A 19,754-nucleotide genomic window follows, 5' to 3' on the forward strand; every position below is an offset into this window, starting at 1 on the left:
TGTTGTACTTAAGATTAGGTTACTGTTAACACCTTTTTACAGGTGATTAGTACGGTGGCTGACAGGGGCAAACGCGCTACAGCTGCCCAAAATACTTGAATTAGGAGAAACGCGCTGCATATTGCTGCAAATACAACATGCTGTAAGAAGCTGAAAGCACATCCGATATGGGGACAATAAAAAGTGATGCACACAGCTGAAAACGGCGCGCTTGTTGATACATGGTACAAAACAGATTATTTCAGAGCCCGCACTCTTTTCAGATGAAATTAAATGTGAACACACATACACACACCATCTCAGAATGCTCAGCCCTGCCTACACATTCCCTTATACACACAAAGGAAGATGCTTTTGTGAGGGCAAATAGGATGTGCTTTAGAAGAGTGAGCAGACAATGATAAGGTGCACTTTTTCGTGCATGTGTGATGAGGACAAAACAACTCACAACAACATGAATAAACCTGGATGTGGTCACCTTGTCACAATTTAAATTACAGGCTTGTGTCAAACTTCCAAAACACATAGTTACACCGAGATATACACACCCATGGCACCCACTGAGTATAAAAGGGATGACAGTGTTCTGCGGGCTGATTGCTACAGGGGGGAATATATTAAAGAGAAATTGGCACTCCAGGAACACTGAATGAAGTCTAAAACAGTCATTACATCTCCACTAGACATGCCCAGACGGCAAAGAGGAATAGTGTTCATTTTGTTCACAGCCAGCAGCTTAAAACGTAATTGTATTATATTGTTATTACATGTGTGAAAGAAACTGTAAGTTTGGCTACTTCTAATTCTGATGCAGTGTTAGTGCAAAATGTTAAGCAAAGAATGTAAAAGAAACAAGGACAGACGGATGAGAACAACATGGAGGCAGAAACATTGTAGCATGATGGATACAGAGAGACAAAGCAGCGATACGGAAGGATGTGCTGGCATGTCAAGTACTGCAAAGACTGCACTGCGGGGTTATAACCTGCACACCACCATGCTGATCATTTATTCAACTCATCTGTTACATAAATAAACCAAAACACAACAGATCCGCCCCTGGCTTCCTGTGAGAGCCAATGCAGTCATTTGAAGCAGTGAAGCAGGTTAAATCTTCGGCAGCAGAGCATGGTGGGTACCAGCGTGGATGAGTCATCAGCCCAGCAGCCACACATGCACAGGTTCACATCCATATCCTGTAACCACACAACTGGACGCAGGACCAAATCAAAATTTCAAGATCTACATGTTTAAACATTGAGATCGCTGACAGATATTTGCTAAGAGTGTTTTAAAAATGAACAGCTGGGCAAGATGCCAGGAAAAGAGGGCGAGAAACAAAAAAGTTAGACGAAACAAGTGGAGAGAAGTGGATGAAAGGGTGAACATACTAAAGAAATAGTGCACGACTAAAGAGCAGCAGAGGGAGGGAGGATGGGAGGCAGGGTTAGATGTTCAGAGTGGGAGGGAGTTCAGGAGGGAGGCGACAAGGATACACTGTAGAGAGAGGGAGGGAGAAAGAGAGTGTTTATGGAGGAATGTGACCGTGTTCAGAGTATGAGAGATGGGACGGATTGATTGCACCGTACCAGGTATTGAAGAGGGGACCTAGAGAGATCCTGCAACAGAAGCAGACGTCTCTTTTTCTGCACAAAAGCGTTGTTAACTTGCATTCGACTGGAAGTGGTTTGTCCACACACGCTTTGAGAAACAGTGACTGTGACGTAGGGGCAGGCAGACTATTATGGAGGTAAGTCACCTTCAGTGGGACGTGCAGGAAAGTTGTGGCTGTTCGATTTAATGTGACAGTGAGTCTGAGAGGCATTACAGAGTTGAGTGTGTGTGATTTGTTAAAGGGAGCTGACTTGATGTGACTTGTGGGAAAGTTTTTGAAGTACCAAATGAAGGCTAGGTTTATTTTGTTTCCACATTTAGTTATATCCATTTAACTTAGTTTACCTACTGAACGTTTTTCAGCAAGGCAATCCAAGTCCTGCTACTTTCAAGGAAGCTCAAAGTAAAAACACATCTGCGTTTGAAGACATTCCAGCTCGGATTTAACTGTGTACTTTCTTTGCAGAAAACTACCAATCATGTTATTTACTTTCAGCACAGCCATTACTTGACAAACCATTGTTTCAAAACTAGGGAAATGATAGGGTCTTCATTTAGATGTTGAACTATACACAGCAATTTGAGGAAATAAATGGCCACAGAGCCAGGTTGTTAAAGGTGCTTTAAGCATGAATTAATGTGCAAGTATATGTCACACCCTGTGATTCTCCTAAGTAAATCGGCCTCAACAGTTCTTGAATGTTCTTATAATTTGGCAGGGTAATCTACACAAGGTGGAGGTCGGTGCAGAGAATAATTCACCTCCAGCACAACCTCATAGTTTCAGGACTGTCACACCTGTGTACAAAAGTGTATGTGTTGAGACCTGTGGGGCACATGAATTGGCCTACTGCAGATTGTGCCGGTGACAAGTTGAATAAGAAAGGAAAAGGCACCTGCTCAGGCATGTTCAGCTTTGCCCTGTACTCTAACTTATTGAAAAAAACCAACGGAAGAATCACAAGGGGGTGTGGAGGATGAATGTCGCAGGTTGTGAAGACAGTTATGTCACAAAAGAGCTGTTTTTCTCATGTGAAGTGCACGATGTAAATGCATTGACTCCTCAGATCATTTGCACATCTTTCATATTTGCAATTGTTTCGTTATAGCTAACACAGCTCAGTTCCCTAGCGTGTGACAAACCATTAGAGCTGTCATGACCTGCTAAAGGATACGTGTCTTAAAATAACTGTCCCAGATACCCAAATGCAACATCCTTTCACGAGTGAAGACTCTTTGTCAGAGAAAATACAGCATCCCAGCATCTATAGGAGTTTCAGCTCTGGATGATGCTGTTAACTTTTCAGTAATGATTCATGGGAACGTTCTCAAAATAGCGGTATATTCTTGCGGTATGTGAGTCAGCCGAGCCACTGTGCACATCAGGTGAGTAACAGACGCGACTTTTGTGAGCCTCAAATTGTTGAAAGAACCACACAGATTTTGAACGATTTAGCATGACAAGGTCAGGGGAGCTTTTATTATGGAGCTAAGTGCAGGTATCGCATGCAGCACATATTTCCAGCTGCTTTCAGAAAGATATAGACCCCTGAAAGTGAGCGTGTTATGTATTCTCTTACTCCCACAGTCACACACACACACACACACACACACACACACACACACACACACACACACACACACACACACACACACACACACACACACACAGATTAGGAGGATGTTGAGGATGGTTATGCTCCAGAATGACAACCTTATCAGTGAGTCTTCAGCTTGCAGGGTCAATGGGCCTCGTGCCCGGAGAGGCCTCATTCTGTACCTATGAATGCTCTTCCACAGCGATAACATATCAAACAAAAATACAAGACAGAGTTTTCAGAATATGGTGGAGTGACTTTGTGAGCAACACAAAACTTAAGAGAGTTTATATAACACTGGTGCGACCGAGTTAAAGCGGACCTATTACGCTTTATCGGGTTTTCCCTTCCCTGTAGTGCAGGGCTGTCCAAACTACGGCCCGGCATGTAAATGGTCAGCAGAGGCTAAAATCCCAAAGTTCCCTCCAGAGTGAGTTTCTCTCTATCTTACTTTCTTCACAAAGTGGCATCACAAAGTAACACTTACGCTTCTATTGGCTAGCGCTCAAACACAATGTACTAGGCTAAGGGGCGGGACATCTCTAAGCTGTTGACCAATCACAACAGAGCCAGCCAGCAAACCAATCAGAGCAGACTGGGCTCTGGTTTCAGACAGAGGGTGAAAAGAGGTGCTGCAGCACAGGCAGTGTGAGAAAAATAAAGAGCTTTAGAGCATGGAGACATGACACAGTACAGGAATAAAATAACTGAACATTAGCTTAATAGAGCCCCTTTAAAAGTAGTTTATCTCTAATCTCTAATTTGAAATTCTATGATCTGACATTGCACTATCAAGTGCATGGCTCAGACAAAATATTTATGAGAATCCGATGAAGCCAGTATAATGTGACTCCAACACAACTCTGTTTTTTGACAGCAAGTGTGCCTTTCATGCTGAAAGCTCAATTATTGTACAAATAATGAAGTGACACGACAACGAAGCTTTTATGACAATACATCAAGTTTAAAGTCCATATTCAAGCGGCTGTTTTATCATGCATAAATGATAGGGCGTTCAAAACAAGGGAAGGATAATGGAAAAGGTAAATATTTGTGGATAATGGATGAGCAATAATTCAAAATGTCTAAAAATACATCCGTGTGTTTCAATACACCCTGGCTTTTTTTAGAGTGGGATAAAAGCCTCACATGTAAATATTTCATGACCGTGGAGTTGGCCGGCGATCTGCAGTATCTAACTTCAAAACACGTACAACTCTTTGAAACCATTTCTGGATTGATTCCAGGTCAATGCATTAGTTTAAAGCATTATAGAAAAGTGCGGAGACATATTGTAATACAATAATCAATCGTGTAAGGATGGATGCTGCTCAATAGAGGCATATAAAAGAACATTTCAGATATTTAATTTTAGGACTCCTTAAATTCATGAGCATCAATTCCCATCCTTGTCACAGCACTAAAGGCTTCCATTTAGACTCCATTAAAAATACATTTTCTTCTACACTCCATCTGCCAAGGTTATGCAAATGCCTGTACTAAAGGAGCAGTAGTAGGCCAGCCGTATAAAGTCAGTGAGCAGCACACACAACCTCTTTATCTATTAAAACCAAAGGAGGGTGACTGTTGGGCTGACCAAATGTCTCAATTGGATGCACGTAATAGTATCTGATTGCAATCTAATTCATACAGGGGGGTCCGTCACTAAAAGCTAGACTGTAGTCAAAGATGCAGCCACACGGCTGCCAATAGAAGACACCGAGATCAAATTAATGAGCAATTACTCGCGTAATTCAAGTGAACGTGCGTTTAAGAAACCCTTTTTCTGCATGCAAACTTTAAACTGAGCAGACATTGACAGTACAGCATCAGTGTATAATGCAAAAGTTAGATCCACACAATATCAATCTGTCTTCCACACACATTTTTATATTTTGCCATGTGTGTCTATTCGTCTTTGTCCCGTGCCTGGTATTCCATCTCCTTACTCCAGGGCAGTAATGAGTGTCTGCTATTCTGCTCTACAGCAGTGAAGCCCTATTCATGCTCAATCTCCTTTACAATGCACTAAACGGATTACCCAATTAGCTGCTATTGGATGCCATAGTACGTGTGCAAGTGAGTGTGTGTGTGTGTGTGTGTGTGTGTGTGTGTGTGTGTGTGTGTGTGTGTGTGTGTGTGTGTGTGAGTGCTTGGTCAGTAGATAGTGTTAGCAGTGAGAGTGGAAGATAGATGGCTGTCTGTACCCCACACTTCATTCCCAGTTGATGCTTCTGCAGGAAACCACATTACTCATCCGCACAACTCAGCCACAGTGAGTAGTGAGTGAGACATGGGAAAGTGTGTGTGCGTGTTAGTGTGTGTGTGTGTGTGTATGAGTGTGTATGACAGTCCACATGTGGGTGATAGAGAAAAATAAGGAGTATTACTTCACAATGGACAATCCATCTGCCCATTATTCTCTGGGAATTATCTCTGCTGTCATACAGGATCTGTTTGTTCTTGTCCTCGCTTTAATTTTTGAGTTTAATTTCCAGTGTCATTCCTGGGATAATGGAAATGCCTGCTTCATTACATGTGAATCATCTGTTACTCTGTGTGAACCGCGGATCGATTCAAAGCTATCTAACGTGTTGAATGAAACTGGGAGTAGTATGTTCTGCGTATATATTTAGAGGACCGCACGGCATAATAAGGATTGATTCAGATTGATTTTACCTCCAGAAATAAAGCTGCATTACAAAGGTTTTAACCGTTTAATTTGGCTTATGCTTGATAGCAGTTTTTTTGTATTTTGCACATAGTGGATGCCTTACTGCCTCCTAATGTTTTATTTTATGATTTTATAATATTAACCAACATTTCTCTGGAGAGACATTAATTCATTTAAAAGTATGGCTTGTGAAATCACAGTCAGTTATAGCTTACGTTGGCACACACGTTGTGCTGTAAATGTCAATTTTGTAGCTTTTCTTCAGTAGTCTACTCTTTTCAAAGGGCTTTGATGTCAGACATCCCTGCCAGCACTTGAACATGCCTTGCTGGAAGCCTTTGCGAATCAAACTGCTTTCATCTCTGCTATCTCCACAATGATAACCAAACTTTTACAACAATATTAAGTGAGATGAATTAACTGCCTCGAGTAAGATTTAAGTCTAAAAGATGCCGCACTGACTTCAGTGAAAGGTATCGGCAGCCCATACAATACAGCTCATGTGTTTAAGAATAACACATTTAAAAACAAGGCTTCTTCATTTTGGAAAAGGAAAAAGGAAGTCCACAGAAAGTACACATCAAATGAAGTCTATGTATTATCGGGAGTACCATATGGCAAATGAGGTGGCTAGAGCATATAAAAAAGTCAGGAAATAAAACCCCTTTCACCATTTAAATATAATTTAAATCCTGTAGGCATGGATTTTAAAATATATTCCTGGGCATGGAGGGTTTAGACAAACACAACTGTTGAGTTTCATTAGGAAAGCTTTTTTGGAGCTTGTTAAATAGAACTTAAAGTTAGGATATTTAGTCTTCTGCTGCTCCAATTCTGACTATTTTAAGGCCTCCATAACCCTAACCTTAGGTCCTCCAATGTTATGGTAAAATTCCAGTCATTAACCTTAAACTACAACAAAGTTATTGGGTTAAACATGGAGTAAAACTCTTGAACATCCCTCTCGAAGCTTTAAAAGTATGTTAAAGATGAAAACTGTTCCACCAGATTTGGCATTCATGTAAAGAAACACAGTGTATGAAATTCTGTATGAGCTTAAGACGCTGCATATGAACAAAAGAAACATAATCTGTTTTAGAGTGACCTAAAAAAACAGACACACTGAACTAGATAGATTACACATGCATCTGTTAGAAATTACCATATAGACAGTGAGAATTAAAATGATGCCATCTGGCAGCGTGGCAGTGTGGAGGTACAGGAGAGGTTCATGGTCATTGTGAGACAGGTATAAATCCTGGACCTTTACAGCACACTGCTGCCGTCCACTGGCTGTGGTAATGGATTGGCTATGCTCTCGGAGTATGTGTGTGTGTGTGTGTGTGTGTGTGTGTGTGTGTGTGTGTGTGTGTGTGTGTGTGTGTGTGTGTGTGTGTGTGTGTGTGTGTGTGTGTGTGTGTGTGTGTGTGTGTAGGGGGGGGGGGGTGTATTGTCAGCTGGGACAGGGCTTTGTGTCAGGCAGGTCAGCTGGGGATGGAAAGCAAGACAACTCCCCCCACTACACACACACACACACACACAAAAACTATTTTGTGCAGACACAGAAAAACAACATGCAGCCAATCAGATATAAGATTACATAAATGCATCCACACACACACACACACACACACACACACACACACACACACACACACACACACACACACACACACACACACACACACACACACACACACACACACACACACACACACACCTCCTGATCCCATCTCACCAAAGGTCTTAAATCACACATTCCACTTAAAAGGCGCGAGGTCAGACCATTTGCACCGCTTATTAAAATTTGCAAAGATCAAGCAATAAATACATTTTTAAACCTCTTCAATATTTGCATCAAATAGAAGTGAAATTGAACGATTCTCGCCAGTGAGTGAGAGGGAATATAAAAAGTGAAATGGCTGGATCATTGTCCAGACAAACAGGATTGTGGGGGGGGGGGGCACTATGGGACTAATCGAGGAACAATGCTAGGCCTCTGAAAGGATGAGTGAGCATTGCTGCTGCAGAAAAAAGATTATGGTAGATCTTCTTTGTAGACTTTGTGAAAATATTTTATGGATGAAAACTTTCAGACAGCATGATGTAAAATGATGTAAACTTTGGTGCAGATCTGTCTGTGGAAAGATCACACAGTGTAGGGTCACGCTGCTTCACATTCATTCAATTTTAACAAACTGATTTCTTTATCGATCTTCCTCGGGATGACATCGATGAATCAGTACTGTCCCGTCACTTTATGCGATAATAAAGCTGTCTGTTTTCTTCACATTAAGAGAAAGTATTCCTGTACGCGTGACAAAAATGGGTTGTGAGATTTACACCTGTTTTGTAAGCCGCGGATCTCAGGGGCCATATTTCTTCCGCTGTTGTTGTCTGTTCATTTGGAGCACAGTAGCTTGTATATTTTTCTGTCGTGATGTGTGATTATATTTCATCCACATTGTGTTTTGTCAACAGTGTGTACGCCGTGGGGTTCTAAACGCTCTACTGCCCTTAGAGAGAGATGCCAGGAGTTTGAAAGTGTGTGTTTATTGTGTGGAGGTGTGTGTGTATGTCAGAACATACAGCATAAAAGCAGGATGCTGGTAAATCACTATACAACTGAAGCTCTCTAGCCTTCTCATTGTGAGGACTAGTCATTTATTTAACGCTCAAATATGGTCCTGGGCTGCTTGGGGAGAATACATCAACCCGGCACACAAGAGTCCACACAAAGAGCGGCACACTTCAACAGACAAAGAGCAAAAAGAGAGAGGGCAAGCGCCTTTTTTTCTCCTTCAAATGAAGTGTTGTTTGTTCAGGGTGGGTGCAGGGCACAGAGTGGGACGGATGGATGGAGGGAGGGACTGATGGAAGAAGGGGAGGCAGGGTGGGGGGGCTGTAGGATGAATGGTTATTACACAGTAAGTCGATGCACAAACGGAGGGTGTCTGTGGGCGATAGCGGGGAGAATAGGGGGGTACGCGGGGGGGTGTAAGAGATCTTTTGTGAAGGCTGGAACTTAATCACTTGAGCGGCACACGCCAGTTCTATGGGAGCACATGTCGTACACTGGTTCCCCTGGGGGGGAGAGGGAGGTCCCAAAACACACCCACACACACACAGAATTGAATTTACATGTCAGTTATAATGCAGAGCTGGGTACAAGCCAACCAAAAGGACCCACCCCCTTCCACAAAACAGTTAGTAGACCCTCCTGGCGATGTGGTGATGTTGTGAGGTTTGCATTTGCTGCTGGTTCATTCAAGGGCAAACACACACACAGACAGACAGACAGACAGACGTATACACACTTTCTCCGGGACGGGATAGATGACTCTGCTGGGGCCTTGCTAGAGATGGACGCTTAGATTGACCTGGCAGTAAGTACAATCTATTGTTTCATTACTTCAGTCCCATGTCAGAGGAGGATGCTAATGTGTGAGAGTGAGAGTGAAGGCTGGAGTTTAGCGGCAGACATCGAGGCACAGTCATGTCAGAGTGTGTTTGCATCAGTGCTCACAGACCGGGGGGGGGGACGACTGCTATTCAGGTACAAACTCAACATCATATACCATTACTTAACATTTTCAGGAGCTGTTTACTTTCTAGCTGGTATTTTCGAGGGAAACAGAAAAACAAAATTGAAGTCTTGCTGGAAGACTTCCAACTGTCTACTTGATTTTTCCGAGATTAGAAGCCTCCATGATTATATTTCCTTCCCTGTTTTCACCTTAAATAGAATATACCTGTCAGCGTCTTATTAAACCCCTCCAACTCTGTCTAACTTGCTGTCTGTCTCTGATGCTCCTATTATTCTCCTCATGATGAAACATATATTTTGTACATGTCTCATCTTGCTTATCATTGTTTCCTGTGCGATGGAAAGTGACAGCCTTGATCAGCTTGCCCGCCTCCATTCTGAATATTTTCCTTCAACTATCAAACACTTCAAGGAAATGACACTGACAGCTATGAATATCCTTAGAAACACCACTGTGCAACCGATAATTATGGATTAGCCTCGAGCCAAATGCAATGTACACTAATGTGTGACTTACAGCAGGACATTAGTGCCATGCTTTGTTAGTGTGGCCATTATAAAATGCTTAAAGGCTGAGGACCAGGTGTTGAGGGAAGACCGCAGGCCTGATCAGCCAGTATGGAGCCCCTCTGCTACCAACTCACTGATTTTCCCCTGTGGGTTTGAGATGGCTAGCAGCATCTGGGGTCCGGTTGTCTCTCAAAGGGACGCCAATAAAGAGCATCCCTATTACTTCTATGAATGAATATCCTTGCATTATAAACAAGAAAAGCAAAACCACACACACAGATATCCCCTTTCTTGTTAATTCATTCTTTATTTTGTAGCCGACCTTTGAAAAGTGTCAGTTACTATGGTGATGTGTAGAGTGTGTGGAGAGGTTGCTTTAGGGTGTGTCAAATGATGCTCTTTTTGTATTTTTTTCCATGTTTCAATGTTCAAAAAGCTCTTTATTGTTCTCATACTGCCTGTGCTGCAGCACCTCTTTTCACCCTCTGTCTGAAACCAGAGCCCAGTCTGCTCTGATTGGTTAGCTGGCCGGCTCTGTTGTGATTGGTCAACCGCTTAGAGCTGTCCCGCCCCTTTAGCCTATCACGCGTAATGTGTTCGAGCGCTAGCTAATAGAAGCGCGAGTGTTACATAGTGATGTCACTATGTTCAGGAAGTAAAAAGGGGTCAACTGGAGGCGTTTCAGGCACGGGGGTGTGTGTGTGAGACGGAACATAGGGATTTTTAGCCTTTGCGTACCATTTACGTGCCCAAAAACCGACACTACAGGAAAGGGAAAACCCCCCAAAACCATATTGACATTCACGTTATGTAGTCAAAGATAGAAGTAGTTTGTCCCTATTTTCTCTCAACTTCTACAATTTAATAATTCCAGTCAATCTCAACATATTAAAATGTTAAAAAATAATTGTCATGCCAATCAAAGGGTCAGTGGTTTGATGCCTATGCCCTGTAGTCAAGTATCCTTGAGCAGGAATTACATCCCTAAACTGCTCTTGTAGGCAGAGTAATCTTTCTGTGTGTTCTGCATGTGTCTATGCTGTAATGCAGCACATGTTTGAATAGTGTTATTCAAATGGCAGCAGGGTTGAGTTGACTATAAGTAGCCTATTTGACAGTTTGTTTAGAGGAAGGGCAGCCAGAGGGTTATTTGTCAAATTCAACTGCCGAGCCATAAATGCAGACACACACAAAGCCAGGCAGAGCGCCAAGATGAACTCTTTCTGATACTTTGTTTGTTTAGTAAATGTTAACACACCTGCTTCCACACTGCATGTCTGGACTGATTCAGGAGACAACTGAATGTAACTACAGTAATGAAGCATCAGAGGAAAGTGTGGTTTGTCAGGATCAACAGCAAATATTCGTTATGTTTAATGTGCATTATATGTTTCCTGTCTTGCAGATGGAGTCATTGAGAGTGCTGCTCAGGGGCCATGAGTTGTGTCTTCTTTTCTCTTCTGTGTAATTTACCCACCTGGACTTCAGCAACACCCTCCCCTCACCTATGCCTCCAGGACCATGGGCAGTGTCAGCAGCCTCGTGAACGGCAACGACCTCAACAGCAGAGACTGCAAGGCGTCTGAACATCAGTTAAAAAAGGGAACACATCCTCAAAGAAGGAGCGGAGGTTGCAGCCTAGACGAGTTACTGAAGTGTGGCTTTACTCAGGGCCCCACCCAACCCTCCAAAGGATTGTCCCACTCCCGCTCAGGACGAAGTGAAGACTTTTTTTACATCAAGGTGTGTGCCATTTCATTTCAAACTATGATTTTAATGTTGCTCACTGCACTCACGAAACATAACATATTTATCCTGTTTCATAAAAGGTGAGCCATAAACCGAGGTCAGCGTACTACAGAGGACCAATGGAAGACCATTCAGGTGGGAAGAACAGAGATGGGGAATCAGAAGGGCGACAGCAACCAAAACTGCTGCTCAAGTCAGGAAATATAACTGAAAAGGTGAAGAAAAAGCACTTTATGTCTTTCTTAATTATATTTTTACATTTCACAGGAATAGATTTTTTTTTACAATAAATGGGCTGAGCATAAAGATTGCAAAGATGGTGTAGCAGCCATGAATGCCAGAGAGTGTTGTAAAAAAGGGTTTTAATTGTTCATATTTTGGTATTCGTCCTTTTTTATAACATTATTTTTGGTATGGGCGGCACTCATAGTAAATATAACCACTTGTTCACCTGTGTGAGGTTCATGTGGAGGAGAGGGTGAGAGGGTTGCTGTATTTTTTATGTTGATCGCAACTCTGTGGTATCTGGATTATTTAGGTGTTTTTTGGATCTCAGCACATATTTATGATAGCGTGTCAGACCAAGGCAACCAGGCCCGACCTCAGACTCTCACAGACTTAGTTTGATCCTGAAGTCGCTATGGGGTAACTCCTATGGCTCCATGCAGATGTAACTAAATTAATCTTGTAGAGAAATAATATCCGCTCCAGATGATCTGAGATTTAACTCCATTTGATTCCCCTGATCAAATTTGGTTCACAGTCCTTCACTTACCTGCAATCATTGCTCTGGTTATATCTACTGACATTAAGAAGTCATGCTGCATAACTGCAGCAGACTTTATAAACCTCACAGCGTTGTTGAGTATAAAACATGCACAGCAGGTAGTTTAATTGGTAGCAACCATTCCTCATAACCTGTGTGGAACCATCCCAGCTTATTAATCACCCCCTCCCAGATTAATGACCTAAGAATGCCTTGATCTTCTCATTGAAGTCATTTCTGTGCCAAGAATAAATAGGCAAACGGAGTATATTTCAATAGGTCTTTATTCCTCTGGGGCAAGAGGGGGAGAAAGGAGAGGAATAGGAAGCAGCTTTAAAAGAGACGGAGCGGAGGATATGAAAGAAAAGAGAGAGACAGATCGAGGGCCAAAGAGAGTTTGAGGGATAGAAAGAGAGGAAAAAATGAGAGTAGGCATCCCAGTCATGAAGTCAGTGAGAAGGAATGCTGAGCTCACAAGCTTTACCTCTTACACTTCAGCAGTAGCTCATATTATTAATATCACAGAGAAGGGCTATTCATCTTCGCTCAGACAGCACATGGGGGAGAGATGTGGGATGCAAAGGGGAGGGGAGGCGGTCAGAAAGGAGTGGAAGGGAGGAATGGTACTGCTGGTGACGTTCTTGGACAGCACAGATGGGGGCATGTGGAGTATAAGTTCATCTTTGAAATGAGTTTTCTCTTTTATGACAGTCTAGTGAATTTGACTTGCAACCACTGCTGAGTAGCTTTTAATACTGCCTGCATGCAGCGGAGGAATTCTGCCCGCTTTAGTAATTCTATTTTGGGTATGAAAACGATATGATTGGGAAAAATATCTCTCCCTGTTGCTTCTACTAAGCAATGTTTATCTCTGTGGAAGCCAGTCATTATGATTTCCCAGTTTGTTGTACACTTCCGTAACAACTAAGCGGGAACAGCACCCCTGACTGTATGTCATTTCACTCTTCCAGACCTCTGCTGACAAGTCATTGGTCCGTTCCACTGCCTTCAAGCCCGTGACTCCCAGGAGTACGTTCTCCACGGAGACAGGCCACAACAGCCTGGACCACATCCTCTATCCTCTGGAGAAAACCAGGAGTTCAGACATCAGACATAAGCAGGACACCTTCTCAGGTCTATATCTACATTATATTGAAATGCAGTGGTGGAATAACAAAGTTGGTTTACTCAAGTATTGTATTAAAACATAATCTGTAAGTCCTTTATTTGATCATTTTCATTTTATGTTACATTATATTTAATCTCTGGTACATTTTGAAAACCATTATTGTACTTTTTAGTCCAATATATTTACCTGACAGCCTTAGTTACTTTACAGATTCAGATAATGAGCTAATACGAACTAAAATATCAACTAATAAATGAAAATATAGCAGCAGTATATCAAATAATTCAATTTACCACCAGCTTTACCGCCATTGATAGACACATTCATGAATTAAAAATCATTATCCAGAAATGTGATATGATTTTGAAAGGGGGTAAAACAAATGGGTACTTTGATTATAATTTGATGCCATCATTTTTGAAGTTTGAACCCAGGATATTTATTTGTACAATTGAGTATTGCTATTCAAAATCTGAGTATGTCTGCCACAATACAATACACCAAACAATAGTGAGATTGACGTTGTACAGCACAGCGTTGTGCTAAAAAATTCAACAACAAATTCAGGTTGAAATTGACAATTGACATATTCCCCCTAAAGTAAAATGTCATTTATTCTCCTTTCAGGGACTCATTCTGACTCTGGACGTAACTCCATGTCCAGCTTGCCCACCCACAGCACCAGCGGCAGCCTAAGTGCTTCCACGGGCCCCGTCAGTCACAGCGATGGCAGCTCAGCTCCCGCACACAGCCTCAGCAAGGGAGCGCTGCCCAATTTCCCTCCATGGGTCAACGGGAATAGCACTAACCTTGACTGTAGCTCCAGGCCTGGTCTAAATAGCGCAGGGTTGGCGTGTAAGGCTAATGGGGACGCTGGCTCCCCACTTTCTGCTGCAGATGAGCCAAGAGCGCTCTCTGAAACTGCGGGTGGGATCCGGTCCCCCATTACTCCAGATGAGTCACTGATTGAGCGTTTGGAACAAAGGCTGCTGGAGAGAGAGACTGAACTGCAGGAGCTACAGGTACCACGCTGTCACATTTCCAACACAACTGCTCGTTAATCAATCAGTACGTCTTTACTGTTAATCAGTGGTGTAACTAAGTACATTTACTCAGGTACTGTACTTTCAGGTATTTGAGTATTTCCGTTTTGTGATGCTGTGTAGTTTTACAATTCAGAATACATAGTACCTTCAGTTACTTTGCAGATATAGATCAATGATCAACGGTATGATCAACACTTAAACAAGAGTTACACTTGGATGAGCTCCACCTTTAACAGCTTATAATAATAATAATCAAAACATATAATATTTGTGGTACATAAAATATATTTAGATGCTAATACTTTTGTATTTTTACCTGAGAAACATGCAGGACTTTTATTTACTGAGTATTACTAAACGTGGTATTTCTACTTCAACTAAAGATCTGAGTACTATCGGATTGTTACTAACATGTCTTCCCCTAAAAATAGGTGAGTTTTGAAGACAAGGAATCCGAAACCTGCCAGCTGTTTGAGGAAAGACAGCAGTACTGCTCTGAGGAGATGGAGGGGCTGAAGCAGCGATGCTCCACAAAGCTTCGGCAAGTTTCCCAAATGGCTGCGAAAACCCAGCAAGCATTCCAGCTCCAGGTCAGCCAGCTCCAGGTCAGCCCACCTCCTATTTTCTTTTTTAATCTCTGTGACACAGTATTTTACCTTTTTTATTTGAGGCACATGCCTTCAACTCTTCACACAAACAAGTTAAAAGAGAAATGTGTTCCTGTGCAGGCTGAGAAGGAGAGGCTTCAGGCGGATGTGGCCAAGCTCACACAAGAGAAGGATCTTGTGGAGCTCAGGCTGAGGTGTTATGCGACAGAGAGTACGCAGCTCGCCCCAACACTTGAGGAGACTCAATGGGAGGTGAGTCATGAGTCATATGTGTGACATCAGTTGGGTTTGAAAGCTTGCAGCACGCCAAACAATGCGAAAGGACCTTGAACGCTGCAGGTGATGAGGGACATAATGTTCCTGCATCACAGGAGGAAGAATCCGCCATTATGCATCATGTTTATTAGAAAGAAACCCACCATAAAAGAGACAGACATCAATGTTTCCATTTACTTGTTTCTCAGTATCACACGATGATGCCTTTTAACATCAGAGGATTGCCCACACTTCTGAAGCTTTTCGGCATATTTCAGCACAGCAAAAGTTAAAAACTTTGGTGAACATACATCATTGGACATTTGGCAGTTAAGGGAGACAAAACCGAGTCAAAAGGACAGTGGAAATTGTCTAATTGACTGTGTGGCCAGCCCTGGTTTGTTGGGCGTAAACATATATGTAAATGTACGGGTGGAAAATATTTAAATGTTGTGTTTGCTGTTGCTTGGTCCAAAAATAAATGTAACTACCTCAACTTAATTATTTTATTATTTAAATGTTAAGCTGACTTTTGGCAAACAGTGAAAATGCATGCTGCTGTTATAGATGTTTTAGAAAGGGGAATGTACATAAACATTATTAACAGTATAAGAGTGGAATACATATCACACTCATTAAAACTATGACTGGTTCATCTTCATTATCATCTCTGTCCAAATGCAGGTGTGCCAGAAGTCAGGAGAGATCTCCCTGTTGAAGCAGCAGCTCAGAGACGGCCAGGCGGACGTCAAACACAAGCTGAACGAGATCGTCAGCCTCAGGGCGTCACTGAAGGAAAACACGGCAAAGATGGAGATGCTCGAGAGACAGAATAAAGACCACGAGGAGAAACTTCACTGTCGCACCAGAGAGGTGGAGGTGAGTCTGTGCATTATTCAGTGACAATTCATCTCACCATGGTATTCGAATAAGTATGTGTGAATAAAATGCCCACAGTGCTTATAATATGAAAGCACTTCATATTATTTGCTACACTCATTTGTGACCTCCAGACAATTTCAATGTCTGTGTTCAAGCAGACTTAGCAGACGTGTAACATCCGTCAAAATAGTCCTCTTAAAAGTGTAAATATTTTCCATTTTTTATTCAGGTTTGCCAAAATGAACTCCAGCGGAAGAAGAATGAGGCTGATTTGCTGAGAGAGAAAGCAGGAAAACTGGAGAAAGACATTCAGGGAATGAAACAGGATCTGGCCATCGCCAAAGAGCAAAGGCAGCAGCAGAGTTTGCAAACTGAGGCTCAGACTCAGGCCTTAGAGAGACTAAACCAAGGCTCAGACTCCCCCACCCGAGGCCAAGGGGAGGAGAGCAACGGACACATGTCCACCGAATCTCTCCAGAGGGAAGTGGAGAGAATGAAGCAGCAGCTCAGGGAGGAGAAGGACGCTCAGGAGAAACTGGCCAGCTGCTTCGAGCAGGAGAGGCTAACGTGGAACAAGGAGAAAGACAGAGTCATCAAGTACCAGAAGCAGCTCCAGATCAACTACCTGCAGGTGCACAGGAAAAACCAGGACCTGGAGCGGATCCTGAAGGAGCTGACCGCCGAACTGGAGAGCCGGACGGAGCTCGGTATGGACATGAACTACAGCTCAGGGCTTCAGACATACGAAGACGTTATAGCCACAGAGATTTGATGGGAGCACTCGCACACGTTCAGTGAAAATGAACCGAGCACTTGACTATTTTTTTTCACCACAGATATTTATGATAACAGCTGGACTTCCTTCACTGCCTATTAGTGTTTTACACGGGTTATTTAATAGTATGTGCATAGCGTAGTGTACTTTGCGTCCAGGGGACAGAAGAAAATAGCTTTTTGTAAAGACAATGTTAGTACTTGTTTGCTATGGAATCAGATTTGTGCCAATAAGCTCAAGCAAAACTTCTTTAGTAACAAGTGAGGCAATAAAAAGTAATGTCAAAAGTTAAAATTGTATAACTTGCAAAAAAATAAATTGTTTTATCCTGTAGAATATATTTGTTATCCTTTTTTATAACATATGTTTGTTCCCTTACAATATACATACTTCTTAAGTTATAATTCTTTCGCTTTACTGTGTTTTATTTTCTCTTGAATTCTTATTTTTGCTTGATTTATTGGCACAAATATAATTCCTCAGTTTAAGGTAAACAATAAGTTAATTAAAAAATGTTTTTACCAAGATGTCTAAAAAGATTACCCATAATTTGGATCATTTATCATGTAGTATTTGGTCAATGACACATCTGATCGGATCGGATGACAAGCTGATGTATCTGTTTTATGATTAACTTCTAATGCTAACACACGATAAGCATGACAGTGACGTATCATCTGTGAGCCTTAACAGACTTTTACACATGACTGTGTGCATGGAACATCGATAAAAGCCATTTCATGAGCCATTAAAAAACAAAACACATGTCTTATGATACAAATATTTGTTATACCCACTCAAATGTAAAAGGAAATGTGGTTTACACTTCCAACAACATGTTAATATCATATAAAGTGTTATGCATTTTAACCCTTAAATTCAATTCAACACTATGTGGAAGTGGATATATTTCATAACCATCAGTCCACTCAGCAGATGTATTCTTTATGTATAAAACTATTTCATTTTAGGTAAAATTTATGACGTTTTACAGTTGTTTTCTAATTGTAATTCGATTTTAATCAATCCATCTACACACTTCACTGCATTGTCTGCATGAAACCAGGGCTTTGTTAAAGTGAGCCTTAGGCCTGAAGATGTTGCTGATGTAGAAAATGCACAAAATACATTAATGCTAGAAAACCCCTCTGGCAGATGCCAAGGGCAAATGCAAATTTTAGGGATTTACTTTGTGTTTTGAGAGAGAGAGGGATTACACGGAGCTGGACGCAATGCAATAAAAGCAAATATTTTGGGAGAAAAACACGGAGAGAAAAAGGGAGATCTCCCGGTTATGTCTATCTCTCTCCCTACATTGTTCATCTAACTTTTGTGAGCTGGCACCGCTCCACTTGGAGAAAAACAAACCTTCCTCGCAGCAGTGCTGGACGTTTGGCTCTGCTGTTTTGGAGCCATTCCACTTCCCACAAGGGCAAAGTAGTTTGAGAAGCAAAAGTTTGACTACTCCACCCACTCCATACTCTGGGGTTCACTTACACACTCAGGCAGGAATATATGCACACATTGAGCCGGTCAAAAATGTGTGGCAAGCTCTGTAATGAGGCTGCTTGAGATTGCTCAGCTTCCCACCAGTAAATTACATTACCACCACGGGTCAGGGGTGGCAGTCAGACTAAGTGGAACATAGGTGAGGTGCTGTAAGTTAAATTCGAAAGTGTTTTACATTCCTAACTTTGGTCCTTATACATACAATTGCTTAAATAGCGAAGTAAAAAAGACAAAAAGTTGTGCAGAAATTCCATTAGTAAAACTTTCTTGGAATTCAATATACAAAATCATTCACTTGTACCCCATGGGGGAAGCAAATAAAAGCCTCTGTGAAAAAACGGTATGCTTGGATAAAATTGGAAATAACTACCAACAAACACTCCGGGGTGATTTTAAAAGAAATGTTGGGCATTTGTGTTCAAACACTTTTGCTAATTTACTTAATTCTGTTTTCTGAAATTCTGTATACAAACAAAATTAAATCACAATTGTTTAGCCTTTTTTTGCCCAAATTAAATCTGAATTTTTCACACATCAACAGACTATTGTTGGACAAATCTCCACATTGCTATTAATAAATACTCAAACTGTACTTTAATGCACTTGAAAGATACAAACACTTTTGATTGAGTAAATCAGACCTACATGGACAATACTGCAGCTGTAAATGTGTAGCTTGTGAATATGTGTTGGACACATTCACAAGCTAACGCTGGATTTAATAACAAACATGAATGATATTGGTATTTTTTCAAACTGCGCTTTTGTCAATCCCTCATTATCATTCTCCATTCCTCTTGGACTTAAATGAGAAGGTTGTTTTCCCTCTCCCGACTAATCATCTAATTTCTGCCTTTTATATAGCGCTGCTTCCCTCACACAGAAGCTCTTTTGCAACTCATTACTGAGCTGATTGGACCAAATCAAAACTTGAAATCAAATTAAGGCCCATTGTCAGTGTGCGTTGCTCCGTCCCTGACATGAAAGGAGGACCACACACAAGAGATAACAAGGAATTCAAAGTCGCTGGTTTGACATGAAAGACAGCAACGGAGCTGCCTGGATGAAGGGACGTGAAATAAATAAGCATAT

The 19,754-nt window shown here is 41.7% G+C and overlaps 1 protein-coding gene across 3 annotated transcripts; it reads left to right on the top strand.

The window, feature by feature from the left end:
- The first annotated feature begins 1,523 nt into the window (after positions 1-1,523).
- On the top strand, positions 1,524-18,046 carry lzts1 (leucine zipper, putative tumor suppressor 1). Of its 3 annotated transcripts, none has more exons than XM_063896538.1 (9): positions 1,524-1,750; positions 11,349-11,686; positions 11,773-11,907; positions 13,430-13,592; positions 14,215-14,609; positions 15,065-15,238; positions 15,362-15,493; positions 16,181-16,375; positions 16,608-18,046. In XM_063896538.1, the coding sequence occupies exons 2-9, from the start codon at positions 11,465-11,467 to the stop codon at positions 17,148-17,150; spliced, it is 1,959 nt and encodes a 652-aa protein (XP_063752608.1). In that variant the 5' UTR covers positions 1,524-1,750; positions 11,349-11,464; the 3' UTR covers positions 17,151-18,046. The 3 variants fall into 3 exon arrangements, with proteins under 3 accessions (XP_063752608.1, XP_063752610.1, XP_063752609.1); XM_063896540.1 differs by having other exon boundaries at positions 1,534-1,592; XM_063896539.1 differs by lacking the exon at positions 1,524-1,750 and adding an exon at positions 9,161-9,272.
- Positions 18,047-19,754: the final 1,708 nt, after the last annotated feature.

This window comes from Eleginops maclovinus, chromosome 12 (genome assembly GCF_036324505.1).
Source record: "Eleginops maclovinus isolate JMC-PN-2008 ecotype Puerto Natales chromosome 12, JC_Emac_rtc_rv5, whole genome shotgun sequence".
NCBI lineage: Eukaryota > Metazoa > Chordata > Actinopteri > Perciformes > Eleginopidae > Eleginops > Eleginops maclovinus.